The sequence below is a fragment of the Ursus arctos genome, unplaced genomic scaffold (genome assembly GCF_023065955.2).
Source record: "Ursus arctos isolate Adak ecotype North America unplaced genomic scaffold, UrsArc2.0 scaffold_24, whole genome shotgun sequence".
Lineage (NCBI taxonomy): Eukaryota > Metazoa > Chordata > Mammalia > Carnivora > Ursidae > Ursus > Ursus arctos.
The window spans coordinates 25,016,560-25,035,066 of NW_026622919.1; the positions used below are offsets into that span (position 1 = coordinate 25,016,560).

At 47.8% G+C, this 18,507-nt stretch overlaps 1 protein-coding gene across 2 annotated transcripts; it reads right to left on the reverse strand.

Moving 5' to 3' along the window:
• ANKRD40 (ankyrin repeat domain 40) lies at window positions 1-10,535 on the reverse strand. 2 transcript variants are annotated; one of them, XM_026513157.4, is made up of 5 exons: window positions 10,366-10,535; window positions 5,404-5,552; window positions 4,542-5,024; window positions 3,308-3,489; window positions 1-2,458 (listed from the first exon to the last, which is right to left on the reverse strand). In XM_026513157.4, exons 1-5 carry the CDS (start codon window positions 10,497-10,499, stop codon window positions 2,312-2,314), a joined length of 1,095 nt encoding a protein of 364 aa, XP_026368942.1. In that variant the 5' UTR covers window positions 10,500-10,535; the 3' UTR covers window positions 1-2,311. The 2 variants fall into 2 exon arrangements, with proteins under 2 accessions (XP_026368942.1, XP_026368943.1); XM_026513158.4 differs by having other exon boundaries at window positions 3,317-3,489; window positions 10,366-10,530.
• Between the last annotated feature and the right edge of the window lie 7,972 nt (window positions 10,536-18,507).

Genomic DNA, 18,507 nt, shown 5'->3' on the forward strand with positions numbered 1-18,507 from the left:
GTCCGTTAATATTTGATTTTAATAATACTTGTTATGTTTGAACAGTTGGCAATGCACAAAGAAAAAAGTCTTCAGTGAATGTTTACACACGGTGTGAACACATGCTTTAAATATGCGGTGGAGGAGGGGTGAATTCACAGTTAACAAAGCTAAAAAAAAAAAAAGTCCTTGTTATAAATTACACAAAGCATATAAAAATATTTCTCTGAATGCATAGATTAAGACTTTAAACTCACCTACCATCAACTGTGCAGCCTCATCCCACCGCCAGACGCAGGAGTCAGTTGACTACAGACTTGATAAAGGAGGAGAGAAGCCAGTGGAGGGCTCAGCCCTCACGGAGACACCAAGACCCTCCCTCACCCTCACCTCCGTCTCTAACCTCGGTCTCTAAGCCGGGGGGGGGGGGGGGGAGGATGCCCTGGAGCGACTCCTCCACCCACCGCCTTGGGGGACGGGGCAGGGACCTCCGCGGCCTCTGAGTCTCTAATGGATCTAGATGGCTAGAAGAGTTGTTACCCCAGTGATTTCGACATAAATTAATACTGGACTTATTTCCTCTGGGACAGAACTAGCCTTCATGTTATCAGTAAATTGTAACTTTTCCCAAAGGGAAGGAAAAAAGGTTAGTAGGTCTAGGTAAACTAGCTTCTGATTGGTTGAAACACAAGGGAGGTTTCCTCTTTAAAGCACTTCAGAGAAGGGATAATAAGTAACCTTTACTCAGTGGTGCAAACATTGTACAAGGGTGAGTGAGTCACCATCAGTAGTTGGTGGAATACGGTTAAGTCAGCGAGCACAGTGACTCCGTGAAGCTGGCCTTGAAAATACCTCAACCTCAGCTCAGCCCTGAGGCCACAGCAGGAGGCCACAAGCTTAGCACAACATTCTCCCGCCACTGACATCTTCTGCACGTCCTCGCTCAATCAGTCGCAGCGTTCCAATAAAATTAACACAGTTGGGAAGTTCAGTTTCTTTGGAAACTATAGGCACTATGGGGAAGAAGCTTCTTAAGACAGCAGGGACGCTCTTTAACAGCCGGCTTCGAACCCCTGCCCTCCGGTGTGTCTAGGTGTGCCCGCTCCTATTTCTAAAGTTAGGCTGTTTGTCTCAACAAGACAGTGGCTCTTTGAACATTAATGACACTGAAGGAAAGGAAAAGAATTCTTGAATGCGCTCTTGGAAAACATTCGTACGCCACGCTCAAGAGTTCAATCAGGTGTCTTCCAGAGCAAAGCCTGGCAAACTCACAGCTGACTTGGTTAAGTGGACTTGGTGGTGGTAGTGGGGGAGCCCTAAGATCAAACAATTTGTTTACAAAAGCAACAGATTTCAGAGTTGTGTAAAAATCCTAATAATTTCAAAATAACCTTTATCTTTGATACAAAAATAAAGATGCTAACTCCTTTAGCTCGGTTTCCCACAATAACCTTTAAAATAGCAACAGATTCAGTTTCAAAAATTGCTTTTCATTTCTAGTGGGAAGTGAAAGTGGAGAACACGGGCCAGCAATGTTTGTGCTCTTCTCAGACGGTGCAATTAAACATGGAGAGGACAGGAATGGCCTCAGAGATTTAAAAGGGGGGTGGGGGGGAATAGCGGTTGCTCTTTTGGAAAGCATCGGAGAGCCCTCTAGTGGCCACAGCGTTAATGCAGCGACGACCATCCAGGCCATGGCGGACTGGAGCCAGAGCAGCAGTCTTGAGTGCTCACAGAGGAGAAAGGGGGCGGGGGGAGGAGGGGCAGCTCTTTTGGTTAACAGCATACTTACAACTAGGTAACTGTATTCTTAAATACTTTGAACCTGAGTAACATTTATAAATATGGTATGTGAAACCTCACAGCCACCAGTCACACTAAAATTCTTTGCCCAGTACCTGTGCTTTCCCCAATTTCCTCTGTCGCTGGCTCCTGATTCAGGAGAGGCGGGAGCGCACGACACCAAGGGAGCATGTCCGCCCTGCATGTGCACCGCCCGCAGGAGTGGCTGCACACAGGCTCGGCGCTCTCTCCGCGTCTGCGTAGACAGCGCACTGACCCGGACACGCAACCATGGATTGAGAATGGCCGGCTTCTGCCTCTCCAGACCACTTCTCAGCTGTTCACAGCTTCAAGCACTAGGTTTTTTGTGCACCAAGAGGCTTGGAAGAGTGGCACCGCTGCTGGGAGGGGAGGTCAGGGGCTGCCTACCTTGGCAGAATGTTAGTGTATGCTACCCAGTGGCGCCCAAGGCATGACAGTCCATGGCTTGTCCTTGGCCCAGAGGGCATGCGCACTGTCACAATACTCCTCGATAAAAGTCCCTGCTGCATTAGTAAGTCAGTTTGGAAGCTCTCCTGTTGTAGCAAGGTCTTTCAGTCAGTGTGGATGCAGCATTTCTGAACAGAAAATTGTTCTCACTTATCATTAGAACCAGTTCCAGCTCCTGGAAGTCTTGGAGTCGAGCAACATCTTTGTCCTAAAACAAAATAGGGTGAACACATTCAGAGGAGTCACTTGTCTCTGTATGGTTGGTGTGTTGTGTTGATACCAGTATCTCAGCTCATTTTCAAGTGAAGAAGAAAAAGAAGGAGGAGGAGAAGCAGGAGGAAGGAGGGGAGGAAGAAGAAGAGGAGGAGGAGTGGGAGGAGTTGGAGGGGAAGGAGAAGAGGAAGAAGAAGAAAAAGAGGAGGAGGAAGAAGAGGAGGAGGATGAAGAAGAGGAGGATGAAGAGGAGGAGGAGGACAGGGAGGAGGGGAAGGAATTGGAGGGGAAAGAGAAGAGGAAGATCCCGGTGGCAGGCTATGGGTGACAGTGCAGGAAAGTCCCCGGGGGCGTGAGCTGGGTTGGCAGAGAGGCAGAAGCCCTTAACAGCAGCTGCTCCAGGACGAGCACCCCCTGAAGCGAGAGGCCACTCAGATCCGTTTTCCCCAGGTGCCCTGAGAAGCCACGGATGCTGGGAGGACCACACACGTATCCATGTGGATTTGCCCTATCATTTAACCTGGTTCTTAACACAGGCCATATCTGATAGTGCGCTAAAGTGATCCTTACATATCACTACACAAACAACCAAAAATAGGTACATGTGAGTGGTAATTCAGAAAATTCTCTCTGGTATCCTACAACTTTCAAAAATGTCATGTCCCTGTAGACCCAGTAGAGGGAAAGAAAGCTCAGTGACAACTTCTGGAAAACCACCCTTTGCTCCTTTTCTAGTCTCTTTTCAGTTCTGAACTATGATTCATACAGCCAAGGAGGAAGCTGGGTATTTTCCAAATGCAAAAAACCAACCACCAACTACTCGTGCTTAACAGACCTTTCTTACCTTTCTTACCAGAGTATTGGGTAACTTTCTGATCTTCTCCACTTGATCTGGATTAACACCCAGCTCACAGCAACTCACTCGGAGCAATTCTTGATAGGTGAGCTCCTGTCGGTCCAGTTCAATTTCAATGAAATCGTTTTCTCGAAGAGATGGGTTCTGAATCCTCACCTTGAGTACCAGCTCTAGAAAAAAAAGAGGGAGAAATGTTAACGGATGGTGCGTGCACAGTCAGCCGATAAAATTTAAGATCTTTTCCAGAAGACTGTTATACCTCCCCATGCCCTGGGCTGAAGGCCTGCACCACCCCATGAGAAAACCCAGCCCCGTCAGCAGGGTTAGCTCAGCCCCACTCCTGGCTCTGCTGGCACTTCCTGCACTGTCCTCCTGACATCCAAGACTGTGGTTCACAAAGTAAAAGGGAGGTGTGTCGGGGGAGAAAACCATCCAGTGTGCAGAAGGACAATTTACTTCTGCTGCTGGAGCTGGGGAGGTAAAGTGGACGAATGGGTTTGGGTATCAAACCACACGTGAGCAGGTCAGGGGAAGAGAGCTGAAAGGAAGGCATAGGCAAGATATGGGATAGGAATGACTCTAAAAGGACTTAATAATTGTGACTCCAAAGGTATCTATGAATGATGAAATCCCTTGCAATAAACACAGTAAGACAGCTGAAAGGTCAGCTGGGGGTCATATTCTACACAATACCTGGCCTGGACTCTTCAAAAATGTTGAGGTCCAACATGATAGAGAAAGGCTGAGGAATCTTCCGGGTGAAAGGAAAATGGAACAATAGGATATCCAAACGCAACGGTTGACCCCAGGCAGGGGGCAGGGGGCAGGGGTGGAGGGAGCGCACAGAGCTGCAGAGGGCCCCATGGAGACAACTGACAATACCTAAATATGGCCTAGGTTAGAGAATGGTATTATAGCAAGGTTACATTTCCTAAACTTGATCGCCGGACTGTGGTTACGTAAGAGACCATCCTTGTTCTTAGAAAATACACACCTATGTCAAGGTAAAAGGGCAAAAGGTAAACCATTTGTGAATCTGAGTAGAGACAGCTCCTTATACCAGTCTAGCAAACTTTGTGTGAGTCTGTGATCAGATTCTCGATACATATATAAATTCCACCCCCCATGCACCCCTCCACCCCCCAACAACGAGGAAGTGCATCACTAGACCTCTGGACACCGGCTGCCCCGCAGTGCCGGCTGCTTCCCGCCTCAGGCTTACCTTGCATGTTAAATGGAAATGCCCCCGTGAAGAAGAACGGCTGGAATGCTGGCGTCGGTCCTGCATATGTCCCATTTTGAGACTCCAGAGACACTGGTGGCTTGGTCGGGACAGAAGAGAACAGTGAGCGGCTCTGACTCACCGGTGGCTGGCAGACAGGACCCGGTTTTGTGCTTTCTGGTGTTCTGAGTATGGCAGAGGGGGCAGACACGTCCCGGTTCTGAACCAGTGCCAAAGAGGTGTGGTCCCGTGGAAAGGCCCCAGCCAGGGGAGGCTCCCCGGTGGGGAGCAGGGGAGGAGAGCCATCTGCAGGGGGCGATGGTGGAGGTGTGGAGGTGCCCCCGTTCTGTAGCTGGCCTGGATCCTCTGCCGCTGGGGTGTAGATGAAAGGGAAGGCTGGGTTGGCCAAATAGTTGGGAACGAAGGGCAGTTCTGACTCCTTCTTCAGCTGGGGGAGGCTGTCGGCACCATCATCTTCCTCCACTTACAAAGAAGAAAACGCATAACATTTACACAGCCCTTTAAAAATCACCAGGAAAAGAGTCTTGTGAAAGCTACTGTCCTTTGGTATGTGACATATTTTGTTCAGTGTTTACTGCCGCATTAATCAGAAGAGCAAAGCATTTCGTTAGGTTTATGATCACCATTTTTATCACTTTAAATTTTACAGATTAAAAAAATAAAACCTGATAATAGCAACTTGTCTGGAAAGCACGTGGAATTACTATCTTGGCACAGTAATATTATCTTTGCTTTTGAAAACAGATTCGTGGTTTGACTGGCATCAAGAATGCGGCCAATAACACTGCGAGTCTTAAATTAGTTTGACAAAATCGAAGGTTGCCCCCACACACAGACTCACCTCCCATGATCTTCCTGATTTCTCTCCTTGATGTCAGTTGCACTGGCATTTCTCCTTTTGTCGTAAGAATCTCTTTGTCAGCTCCTGATTGTAATAAGTAAGAGACCACCTGACCGTGATTACGTTTACACGCCCAGTGTAAACAGGTCCTGTCCGAAGAAAAGGAAAAAAGAGTGAGTTACAAGAGAAGAGGGGATTCGGGATCTCAAATTCCACGTGCTGGTCAGGAAATAAATGCAAGCCCATTAAGAGTTCAGCTAGAACCAGGGAGCCAGGCTGGCAACCTCAACTTTTCTTCTCAGAGAGCAGGTGATCAAAATATTTAGTATGCTTGAAATTTATTTCTACATCTCATTCCGGGCCCTTGGGAAAAACCAATTCATCCTAGTTTTCATTTCAGTGGTTTCCACGAGGCCGGCTGGGCAGCTAACTCTTAATGGTACTGCTGAGTGGTCTCCCCTCAGTAACGCTCATTAGACTGCCCCAGTCTCTTCAAAATGTTTTGATAGTGCCACATTCCTTTTTAGGGACAATGACAACTTGCTTCATATGCACCAAATGACACATGAAGATTAAATATTAGCAGGCTAATAATCACCTACGGCTTGCTCTGCTGCTAAAATTATTATTGCTATAGGAGATATTCCCAGCTGAATCTCAGTTGCTCACTCTTTTCCTTTTCCTTTTCTTTCCTTCACACACACACACACACACACACACACAAACACACACACACACACAAGGTTTTAAAATTTCCATTTTTGAAAAAGCTGGCTTCTCTAGTTCTCTCCAGAAGGCTCATCTGCTCCAACGTACGGTGCTGCACACAGACTAATTACTAAGGTACTTTAAAAATGTACATCAACGACCAAAATTTTCAAGAACAAACTCTTCTAACATATCAGACTCATTTAAGTAAAACTAATTATTTACTATTGTACACATAGGAAGGGATTACGCATACTCTAAAGGGCTATTATTTTAACACCGCCTAGAAATATAATTAGCATGCTGGTTAAAAACTCCATCTTAACAGAAATGAAAGGATTCAGAGTTACTAAATTCATCCCCAGTTGCCAAAGCTGAGTGATATTAAAGAAGGAAAATATTTTTTCCCCTCCATTCTGAAATGTCCTCACTCATCAATCCTCTAACTGAACGGAGGTAAATATCCTCAGAGCTTACAGCCAAATACGATATGGTAAAGAACAGAACGACATGTTCAGCAGTGAGGGGTAGATCACTAAACCGGAAGTATAACGATCCAGAAAGTTCCTTTGGTTCCAGGGAGACGTTGATTGGCCCTGGCCTCCTAAACATTTCTGATTTACAAAAAGCGAGCTTGTCTGGCTGGCTGGGAGCCAATCCACTGATATTTCAGAGTGATACCGCACTATTACTCATTATCTGGGTACCTTTAAGACATACACTATGAAGAAAAGATTGCCAGTTTGGGAGAAATAAGGGAAGAGGCTTGATCTCAACTTCTGAAACAGAAGCTCATGAAAATATGCAAGTGTCTGCTTGGACTTACAGGTACTTAATCACTGGACTAATGAACCAAGAACAAGGTGGACATTGCTCGGAGTGGAAGGATCCAATACATCCTTGATTGTGGGCAACCTGCAGCTGACTCTGTGTGTGTGTGTGTGTGTGTGTGTGTGTGTGTGTGTGTGTGTCTGTCTGTGCCATAGGCTTGAAAAGTGAATAATTATAATGATAAGTGAGCATTCAAAAATGAATGGCGCATGATGAGAAAAATAGGTTCCCTTTTGGAAATAAAGTACTCACTTGCTGGTAGTAAATCACTTGTTCGTGACAAGCTTGCGACTGAAGAAGGTAATTTACTGCCAGTGGGTCTGAGACGCTCTGGGAAAACCAACTAGCTAAAGCGTTACCATGTAAAGTGGGGTTAAGTCAACACGGCACGATCGCCACAACCCTGTGCCCTGAGTGATCATCATTTAGAGCCCAGACCTGTGTGGCTCTGGGCGGCGGTAACTCTGCCACGGAGCGTTTTCAACTTCTTCACGAGCCATTATACTTGTTCCTTAAAGGCAAGGGGTATGCACACACTTGAATTACAATGGACGTGGGAACTCTATGTCTGGACTTCAACTCTTTAGGCTTTAAATTTGCAGTCAGGAATATCCGGTTAGTCCGGGGAAGTATTTCAGACCAGAGGCACTGGCCATCATTCATCAGTGCTGAAAATGTGGTTATTTAGCAACTGCAAATGGAAAGCAGGAACCACTCTGCTTTTCTATGCTAGAGACTACGTTTTTTGAGGGTAACCTTTATATCTCATTACCCAGCACAAGGCTTAATAAGAAGAAAACAATAGTTAACACAGATAACAATGCTTTTTACATGGGGGACACCGTTCTAAAGGCTTCACATATATTAACTCATTCGATCTCTGAACAACCCATCAGTTAAGTGCTGTTGTCAACATTCCCCCATTTTACAGAAGAGGAAACAGAGGCAGTCAGCAAATAAAGGAGCCAAACAGTACGCTAGGTGGTGATGAAGCACACAGGGACGACAAAACAAGAGACGGGACTAGAAAGTGCCAGAGGCAGAGGAGGGGCATGGTGCCCTTTTCAATCGAGGGCCGAGGAGGGGCTCACTGAGGTGACAGCTACGTCAATACCTGAAGGAGGTGAGGGAGCAAAAACATTTTAGAGAGGGAAGAAAAACCACAAAGGCCTTGAATCAGGACCATGCCTGGTGTTTCAGGGAAAGCCAGGAGGCCAGGGGAGCAGGAGGAGGGGAGCAAGGGGGCAAATCCAGAGATGAGGCATAGAGGTAAGGAGGATGGTGCAGACAGGAAGCAGAAACTGTAGGACTTCCGGCTTTCACTCAGAATGGGATGGTAGCCATTCGAGGGTTCTGAGCAGAGTGAAATGATCCGACTTCTGACTTAGGTTTTAGGTCAGGATCCCTCTGGCTGCTGTGCTGAGAAAAGACTGCAGGGTATTAAGGGCAGAAGCAGCGAGGGGACGAGTTGGGGGGCTGCAGCAAGAATCCGGGCAACAGGATGATGGTTGCCGCGTACCAGAGGTGTAGGGGTAGAGCTTGTGAGAAGTGGTCCGACTCTGACCACAGCTGCAGTAAAGCTGGCGGAATTAGCCGACCGGCCGGATGTGGAATATGAGGGAAAGACAGAAGGCAAGGAGGGCACCAAGGGCTCTGGCCTGAGCACCGCACCTCAGACGCCGAGCTGAGTAGGACACAGAGGAGTGGGCCTGGGGCCGTTAGGGGGACCAGGGGAGATCAGGAATGCAACCTTGAACCTCCAACATGAGGTGCCTAACAGACATCCTCCCCGATTGATAAAGATTCTCTTCAGGTCGCTTCAGGTTCAACTTACATATACAGAGCACCTACTATGTGGCACGCATTGTGGAGTCAGATGCTGGCTTCCTTTCTAGTAAATTCTATGACCTCGGGGAAATGACTTAATCTTGCTGGGCCTCAGTTTCCTCATCTGTAAAACAGAGGCAGTAACACCTATGTTCTTGAGTAGTTGTGAATGAGATCATGAGGCAAAGCTCTTAGAGCCTTGTCTGTGTCACAGAGCAAACTCAATAAATGTTAGCGATTCCTACTATGCTTCATCTCCTTCAGTGGTCACAACACTCGTCTCAAATAACTGTAAAACGAAGTGACTCAGGCAAGGTTGTATTAGCTAAAGCAGGAAGGGAGAAGAACCAGGCTGCGGCTGCTACACAACACTGCCTCCCACTGCCAAAACAGTGAGTCACAGCTTGTGAACCACAGGGCAACGCTCAGAAAAGGTACGCGCGCGCACACACACACACACACACACACACACACACACACACACCAGCAAGCTGGTTTGCAAACACTTTTAAAACAAACAAAACAAAAAGGCAGTGGCTACTGTTTCCTGGCCCTCGGGACAGCTATCCAGGCTGTTTTCTTTAGGAGGTAGATAACTTTGGGAGGGAGTCCGGAAATCATGGTTGTGGGCTCGGCTATCTTATTGATAGCTGTGTCACCTAGGGCAGGTTATTCTCTGCGGTTGGACCCATCCATCTCCAGTGGCCCTCTCGGTTCCAAAATGTATGATTCCACTTTAAAAAATAAAACCTTTCCAAGCTCACGTTAACCCTGAGCTAGCAAAACAGGCTGGTTAAGCATTACTCGGAAATAAAAATTTAAATTTAAGTGTGAAGAGGACAGAATAACACCACATTCGGTAACTTAACACTAAAAATTTGACCAGCACATCCTAAAATGAGACTCCCTATTTAATTGGGAAGGGCTCAGTCTGCAGGCAGGCATCTAGAGTCTTGATTCAAATTCGATAGTTAAGATTGTAATAAGAAAATAAAGCAAAACACTCCATGGGATAAACGAGTCAGTCTTCCCTCAACAGGCAGCTGCAGGCAGCCGCAAAACTGGTGCAGTGAGACAGAGAGACGGAATAGTGATGCAAGTGATTTTTTTTTTTCCGGTCTTGGGAAAAGAAATCGTGCTCATTTATAAGATTCCTATTTGCTCGGTTGCTTATGCTTTTTGCTCTGCACAGGTGTTTTCCAGAAGCTCCTAGGGCAAAATAATTCAAAACTCGAACTGGGGTGCGAATCAATCGAATCGTAGCCTCCAGGGTTCGGCCCAGCGAGCCGGGGTGGAAGGGGGAGGGGTGCGGGGCTCCGCGGGGCGGGACCCAGCCAGGGCCCGGGTGGGCGCTGCCCCGGGAGGACCACGTGGGCGGGGATTGGGGCAGGCCGCGCTCCCCACTGCACGGCGCAGGGGTGGGGGTAGGGGGGGCCCGGGCTGGCCTGGCGAGAGCTCGGCCTCGGAGGCCCCGGCGCTGGGCCCCGCCTTGGCGGGCGTCCGCGGGCAGCGCCGGGCCTCGGTCGCGGGCGCCCGCCCCACGCCCCGGGCCCCGGCCGGCTGCTCTGACCTCGGCCTCCCCCGCTCCCCACTTACCAGCCGTTGACCTCATTTTGGGAGTTCACATCCACCCCGCTCTCCACCAGTTTCTGCACCTCCCGAATGTCCCCCAAGGCCGCGGCCTCCCGCAGCCTCTCCTGCTGCTCCTTCTGCTCTAGGAGCGCGCTCATCTTCCCCTCGGGCCCAGGCCCCCGCCCGGCCGCCCCGCCCCGCCCCGGGCCCGTCAGCGCCGCCGCCGCCGCGGCCCGCTCCCAGCCATGGGGAGAGCGCGGGGTTCGCCCGCCCTGCTCGCGCCCGGCCCGGGGCTGCTGCTCCTGCCCGCCGCTCCCCGGCTGCTCCTGGCCGCAGGCCCCAGCCTCCGCCCCGGCCGCGCCTCCCGCGGGCCGACTCCGGGGGACCCTATTTGGAGTGACAACCCTGACCCAGATATTTTCCGTTCCTACCCGCGGCCGGAGCGCCCGGCTGGCTGTTTATGTAACTGCTGCACAACATTCCCCGCCGTGATTCATGGACTATTTTTAGAGCTCCCCGCCCCGCGGCTTCAGGCGAGGAGGACAGACACATGGAAAGAGAAGAAAGCAGCGCTGAGAGCCAGAAAAGCCTTATCCTCTGGCGCAGGCTGTTTACCAGGCATCAAAAATAATTGGTGTTTCTTCACCACCAGCAAACCCCCACCCCCCACCCCGCAGTCTGTTTGGCTCCTTCTTCTGATCTGAGCCAACGCTTGCCCAGCAGGACGGGGAAGTGGGCTGAAAGCGATCCTACTATTACATGCCCGTAATTGCAGATGTGGATGACACTGTTCCTTTCTTCTCTTGACAGCGCTTGGGTCCATCCGGTTGGAATATTTATTTCCATCGCTGTTGTTTTACATCTCATTTTAGGCAGAGATTTCTTCTAACGTGGCTTCCAGGGAAAATATTTATATTGTGCCTGGAGTCTCTAAACTGTAATTTATTACTGCTTATAAATCATGATTAATGACTCTTCAGGAAGGCCATGTAAGGATAAAAGGGAGCAAAGAAGAATACCACAGCGGCGGTGGCATTATCCCAGCCCGGATGCCAGGATCTCTGGGGAGAGCTGTGGTGTGTCTGGGCACGGCATTTTGCCTGCTCCTGCCTGATCAATGTCACCAGGCTCAGCGCCTGGGTGGGCACTGGCTTACTACCGAGGGGGAGAAACACAGAAGACTGTTTTGCAGAGCCCAGGTGCCTCCCAGAGATCCTCCAAAGTGGCACAGGATGGAATCTTGCAGGTGGGGTCAGGAGGATTAAGGAAATAACCCTGGGCGGAAAGGAGGAAGGCCTGAACAAAGAGAGGAGATGACATAGGAAGGGACAAACCTAGGCACCGCGTTTTCATTTTCCTCTCTTGGGGCTTGCCCAGGGTCTGCACAGCAAGCATTTTTCTTGCTACTGTTCAAGAAAAACCCATGTCTGTTTATTATGACACAGTAATTCACACAGTCCTCAGTGCACACCAGGTGGTGCTGAATATAAACTGACTGCGCTCTTCAGTGGACCCCAAGGCAAACTGGAACTCAGCTTGAGCTTACATTTTTATTTGTCCCCCAATTTAAACTTTAATTCTCAGATCCAGCATGATGCCCCATCTGAACCTGACGTGCACAGCACTGGAATTGGGTCCTTTAACATAATTTGAGTGACATGGGAGTAGGTAGTGGCCTTTTTAAAAAGCAGTTTTAGGGGCGCCTGGGTGGCTCAGTTCATTCAGCGAGTGCCTTCGGCTCAAGTTATGATCCTGGAGTTCCACGATCAAGTCCCAGAGGCGAGTCCCAGGATCTGGCTCCCTGCTCAGCGGGGAGTTTGCTTCTCCCTCCGACCCACCCCTGTCTCATGCATGCATGGGCGCGCGCGCTCTCTCTCTCTCTCTCTCATTCTCCCTCTCTCAAATAAATAAGATCTTTTAAAACAATTTTTAAAAATTAAAAAGCAGTTTTAAAAAATTGGTAGTGACTACACGGCAGTCTGTGAATCCTTCCTTAAAAGGATTACAGCATGTGCCCTACAATAACTGTTAAATCAGTGAATATTAATATCTTCTTAAACTCAACCTCTGCTCATTGTTGACTCCAATCTTCTCCTTGTTATCTTCACGTTAAAAAAAAGAAAAGAAAAAACAACTTTCTCCACCAACAAAACCTTTAACCGTGGTTATAACAGAATGCGAACTGATGGCTATTCTTTTACCTCTGTTTTTTTATACTTTGTTTCATCTCTAACTCACTGGGTGTATTCAGCCTGCATTGTTTGCCGGGCACTATTCTAGTCCCTGAAGGTGTTGCTGCAAACAAACCAAGAGCCCCTGATTTCGAAGAACACAGTCTGGCAGGGGAGAGGAGACCAACATAAGATGTGGTAAGTATTACAATAGAAGCAGTAGGGCACACGGCACCGCACCGTGTTTGTGAGCATGAAGATTAAAAGCAGACTGCATGGCTTTGCACCCCAGCTTTTGCCACTCATATAATCTTAGATGAGTTACTTAACCTTTCTATGCCTCAAATTCTGCATCAGCAAAATAGAGGTGATCATAATAGCACCTACTTTGCAGGATTGTCGTACGGATTGTATAGAATGTGTAAAGTCTGGACATCAGAAAGGCTCAGGAGATCCTAGGTATGTGACAGCAAAGTTGAGCCAGGGAAGAGCCCGTGATAGAATGGGAAGACAGTGGTGGCCGGAAAGGATAACATCCAGGTTTCTGGCTGGGGGGATAAGGGTGCCATTTACTGAGATTTGAGTCAAAGAAGGAAGGAAAGGTTTCAGGTATGGTGATGAATTGACTTTTGAATCTGCCAAGTTGAGCCTTCTAAAGACCTTTAATTATTGCTCCTACCAACATTTATTCATTGCCAGGCACTACCTTAAGTGCTGTACCTGGATTATCTCATTTAATTCTCACGACAATCCCATAAGGTAGAACCATCATTACTGTCGGGGGCACAGGTAAGCAACTTGCCCAACACCATGCAGCTTAGTTAGTGATAGAGCAAGGCTTTGAACTCAAGCAGTTTGACTCCAGAGCCTGTGCTTTCTTTCCTGATTTTCATGTAAGTAGAGATGCCCATAAGGAGTTGTGTATGTGGGTGTGGCATTTAGAAAGGAGTTCTGGGCTGGTGATTGGGATTTGGTAGTCATCATCAGTAAAACGTGCTAGCTGAAGTCATGGGAATAGCAGGGATAGCCCCAACAGAGTGTGTTGAGTGCTGGGAGAAGACAACCAAATACAGAACCCCAAAGAACCCCGTTTTAATGACGGACAGAAGAGAAATCCACAAATGAGATTGAAGCGCTGCAGCCAGAATAGTAGGAGGGAAAGCAAAGGAATGGGAAAATTTGGAGAAAAGAGAATGACACACAGGGTCAAAGGCAGCAGAAAGGGCAAGAAAGGACTGAAAAGTGTAGAATGGATTTAGCCACAAGGTGGTGGTGCTGGTGACCCTGGAAAAGGGAGTTGCAGTGGAGCAGTAGGGATGGTGTTAGAGATGGGGTTAGGAGTGAATAGGAGCTACCTGCTACATATTATATACTGTGTGGGAACCTGGCAATACAGGGATGAATTAAGAAATAGCATATGACCGAAAGGAACTTTCATTTTATTTATTTATTTGTTAATTAATGTTTGTTTATCTATTTATTTGAGAGAGAGAGAGCACGAACGAGCACGAGAGAGAACGCGAACGGTGTTGGGGGAGAGGAGAGAGAGGGAGAAGCAGGCTTCCCACTGAGCAAGGAGCCCCATGCAGGACTCCATCCCAGGACCCAGAGATCATGACCTGAGCCAAAGGCAGACACTAAAAAAAACTGAGCCACCCAGGCACCCCAGGAACTTCCATTTTAAATTAAGGGAAAGACTCATATTTGCCATATTGTGTGACCAACTCCAAAACGTGCTAAGTTTGTTTAAGGTAAAATCAGTTGCGTGTGGCCGGTGGACAGTGAGGGTCCAGGTTGGCTTCACAGAGCTGGTGATGCTTGAGCTGAGAAGGATGGGGGTGGTAGTTGCTGGAGTGAGAGAAGAGCATCCCATGCCTGGAGCGGCGGACCATAGTGTATGGTGGTAGGGAACTGGGGCTTAGAGGGTGTGGGGGACAGGTAGCAGAGGCAGTTAGGCAGGTCAGTGGGTATTTCTATATTAGCTCGCTAGAGCTGCCATCACGAAATACCACAGATTGGGTGGTTTAAACAACAGAAATTAATTTTCTTATAGTTCTGGAACTGAAAAGTCCAAGATGAAGGTGTCAGCAGGTTTGGTTTCTCCTGAGGCCTGTCTCCTTGGCTGCAAGATGGCCATCTTCCCTCTGTGTCCTCTCATGGTCTTCCCTCTGTGTGTGCGCCTCCCTGGTGCCTCTGTGTGTCTAAACGTCCTTTTCTTTTTTTTTTTTTTAAGATTTTATTTATTTATTTGACAGAGACAGGCAGCGAGAGAGGGAACACAGCAGGGGGAGTGGGAGAGAAAGAAGCAGGCTCACAGCGGAAGAGCCCGACGTGGGACTCGACCCGGAACGCCAGGACCACGCCCTGAGCCGAAGGCAGACGCCTTAACGACTGCGCTACCCAGGCGCCCCCTAAACGTCCTTTTCTTATAAGGACACCAGTTATATCAGATTGTCCACCCCTCCACCTCCACCCCCAACAGGCTCATTTCAACTTAATCATATATATATATGATTTTTTTTTTAGTAGGCTCTATGCCCAGCTTAAGACTTGAGATCAAGATCTGAGCTGAGATCAAGAGTCAGATGCTTAACCAACTGAGCCACTCAGGTGATTAATCACCTCTTTAAAGGCCCCATCTCCACTTATAGTCACATTCTGAGATACTGGGGATTAGAATTTCAACATATGAATTTGAGGGGCAGGCAGAGGGGTCACAATTCAGTCCATTAATACTTTTTATTACTAACATGTATGGAATGGGGTCTGGAAACCACTGGCTGATAAGATTAAGTCGCTTCCCTTCTCATCATTGGGACACAACCAATTCATATAATCTGTAGAAGTTAACGGTAAACTGGACATTGTGATGTTAATAAAGATACTTTTATTTCTGAGTCTCTGATGTCCAGCAGAGTCTGAAACAGATGAGAATGGTGCTCGTTGAATTAATGTAGGAGAGGTGAATGAATCCGTTATCTGTACTTGTAATACACATGGAATTGTGTCTGCCCTTAGAGTCTAGGCAAAGGAGAGTTGTGGTATATGACTTATTGAGGGTGTGACTGGATAAGATCCAAAGGCATTTAGCATTTTCATTTCATTTCAAGTTATTGTTCCTTTTTTTTTTTTGTCTTCTGTTGATCAGGAGCTCCCTGGGAAAAGGGTCTTATACAACTCTCTTAGCATTCTCAGCCACTAATCCAGTTCCTGGCACAGAGCACAGATCCTGGCACGGAGCACATATACCAGTAAAGTTTGTGGAATGAATGAGGGAATTGGATTTAAAAGTTTTAGTGAGTAAAAGCTGTAACTTTGCATTCAGGTTTTGTAACTTTTGGTGGTTCAAGATGTATAATTTTTTTCCCTTTTTGGTGGTAGTGGCACTGGTGAACCTTCAAAAAAATGTTTCATTGAGCAAAGAGTAGCCATCAGCTGAGAACTCTTTGATCTTACTGCTACATCTACAAACTGATGTGTCTTTTTTTCTTTCTTGTTCCAGTGGAGGAAGTTCCTTCCTTTTTAAAGATTTTATTTATTTGACAGAGAGAGAGAGAGAAGGAACACAAGCAGGGGGAGTGGGAGAGGGAGAAGCAGGTTTCCTACCGAACAGAGAGCCCGATGTGGGGCTCAATCCCACGACCCCCGGATCATGACCCAAGCCTAAGGCAGGCACTTAACCACTAAGCCACTCAGGCACTGTGAGAAAGGTCCTTCCTTGTAGCAAAGGCCAACAGCTACAAATATGCCCTGAAGCCTATACGACCATTATCTTCATCATCATCATCTCCTCCTCCTCCTCCTCCTCCTCCTCCTCCCACTCCTCCTCCTCCTCCTTCTTCTTCTTCCTTTCTTTTATTCTTTTTAAAAAATAATAAAGCTTGGGGTGCCCGGATGGCTCAGTCGGTTAAGTGTCTGCTTTCGGCTCAGCGCATGATCTCGGGGTCCTGGGATCGAGCTCCAAGTCCGGCTCCCTGTGTCGCTGGGAGTCAGCTTCTCCTTCTCCCTCTGCCCCTCCCCCGATCGCCCGCTCGGAGAATCTCCCTCCCTCTCAAATAAATAAAATCTTAAGTAATAATAATAATAATAGTAATAATAATAAAGCTTGACTACCCTATGTTCTCCTACGAATGGACCTTGAGAGCTTGTTTGGAGGTCCTAGCAGGGGAGCACAGCTACTCGTATAACCTTGACCGAAGCAAGGTCCTCCTCTATCAGGGAAGTTCGTCCTTTTTGACCAAGGGCATAACTTGGGGTGGGTGGGTGGATGCATGTGGAGTAGTGAGGATGAGGGGGGTAGGGGACACTCTCCTAACCAGCAAGATCAGCTGAATCAACCCTGGCGATCAATGGGGTGACATCCTTCTTCTTTTTTAAATTTGAAGATCTAATCATCTTTATTAGATGATTCGTGAATTGGGCAGCATCCATCTAGCAGACAGAGGGGAGCTCTACTACCACCTTCTTAAGAACTTACAACTTTTGGGGCCCCTGGCTGGCTCAGTAGGAAAAGCATGCGATTCTTGATCTCAGGGCTGTGAGTCCAAGTCCCACGCTGGGTGTAGAGATTACTTAAATAAAAATAAAACTTAAAAAAAAAAAAAGAATTTACAACTTTTATCTTCCACCTCTTCCTCTGACGTTAAACATATTATTTTCCCATTTTAAAAAAGCCTCCCTTGACCCATACCTCCTTTTCCCCCTTACCATTATAACAACTAATGATTAAAGGAACTTAAAACGTGTCGGGTCTCTTCTACACTTCTTGCGTTGTTATCAATCCGTTTAACCTTCACAATAACATCCTGTGTGTAGGGGACTGTGAAAAAAACAAAACTCAACTAGTAAATTTAGAGATTTAATTGGCTGTATGACAAGGATTCATGAATGGGGCAGCATCCCATCCAGCAAGTAGATAGGAGCTCTGAGGAGCTGTACAAAATGGAAGGATTTTAGAGGTAGAAGCATCACGGGACAAGGACGGTAAAAGTGGGTTGTGACAGGCAAGGTTACCCTCCCATAGGGGAAGACAGGGGTCTTATCATGCAAATGACCTCCCTAGCGCTGATCAGGAAATTCCAGATTTATTGGTTTAAATTCTACTCCTGGGAGAGGCTAAAACCGCAGTTAGGTTACGTATTAAGTCTTAGTGGGGTTTATTTATCAACAGGGACTCGAGTTTGGGGCCTGTTATTTCTTTTTAACAGGACCGTTATCATAAATTACGTTTCTCGGATGGGGAAAAAAAGGCACAAGGCGGCAGAGCGAGGATTACCAAACCAGGTTGATTTGGCTTTAGAGTCCATACCCTTAACTGTGATGGAGAACTTCACAATTCATATTGATAGATTTCATTTTATTTCTCTAGAGACTGTCTTCTCAAGGTCTGGGAGAGCAAAGACTTAGCTTCAAAATTCAAGGGCTTACCAGGCACAGGATAAATACTCAATTGTTCAATAGATGAGTAATTTTTTTAAAAATTCGACTAATTCGAATAATTAAAAAAAAAAAATCCTCACTTTGCCTGACCTTGTAGAAACCGTGTTCTCTCTCCCCGCTTGATCTCCCACCCAGTGAATCAGGGGAATTGGAGTGGGAGGACCGCCGGGTTAGAAGAGGCGAGCGCAAGTTGTCTAGGAACAGGAGGTCGGAACAAGAATTGGGAGCGCAGACCAGCTTCCTCCACTGGAAGATGGTGCCGACTGCACCGCGTGGTGCGGAGGGTTCCACTACCCTCTTCTTCATTTCGGAGAGCAGTCCAAACTTCAACACGGAGGCTCCCAGTGAAAGAGCCTGAGGAATACCGGCGCCTGGGGAGGCAGGCGTGCAGCGTTCGGAAACGCGTGGCCCTCGGTTCCGCCAAGCGCGGAGCAGAGTGGTGCCATTCGGCAGGGACGGAATCCGAACCCGGCCTCGGCAGGCCCCTCCCCCCGGCCGGCGGAAGCGGGTCTGTCCTCACCTCCCAGATCTGGGCGTGTCCCCGCGGGCGCACGCG

Excerpts from the sequence above, each read along its gene's own strand:
- ANKRD40 (XM_026513157.4), bottom strand. The coding sequence starts at position 10,499 with ATGAGCGCGCTCCTAGAGCAGAAGGAGCAGCAGGAGAGGCTGCGGGAG. Across the intron at positions 5,553-10,365 it reads CAAAATGAGGTCAACGGCTG|GACCTGTTTACACTGGGCGT; the intron begins GTAAGTGGGGAG and ends TTCTTCGGACAG. Across the intron at positions 5,025-5,403 it reads AATCAGGAAGATCATGGGAG|TGGAGGAAGATGATGGTGCC; the intron begins GTGAGTCTGTGT and ends CTTCTTTGTAAG.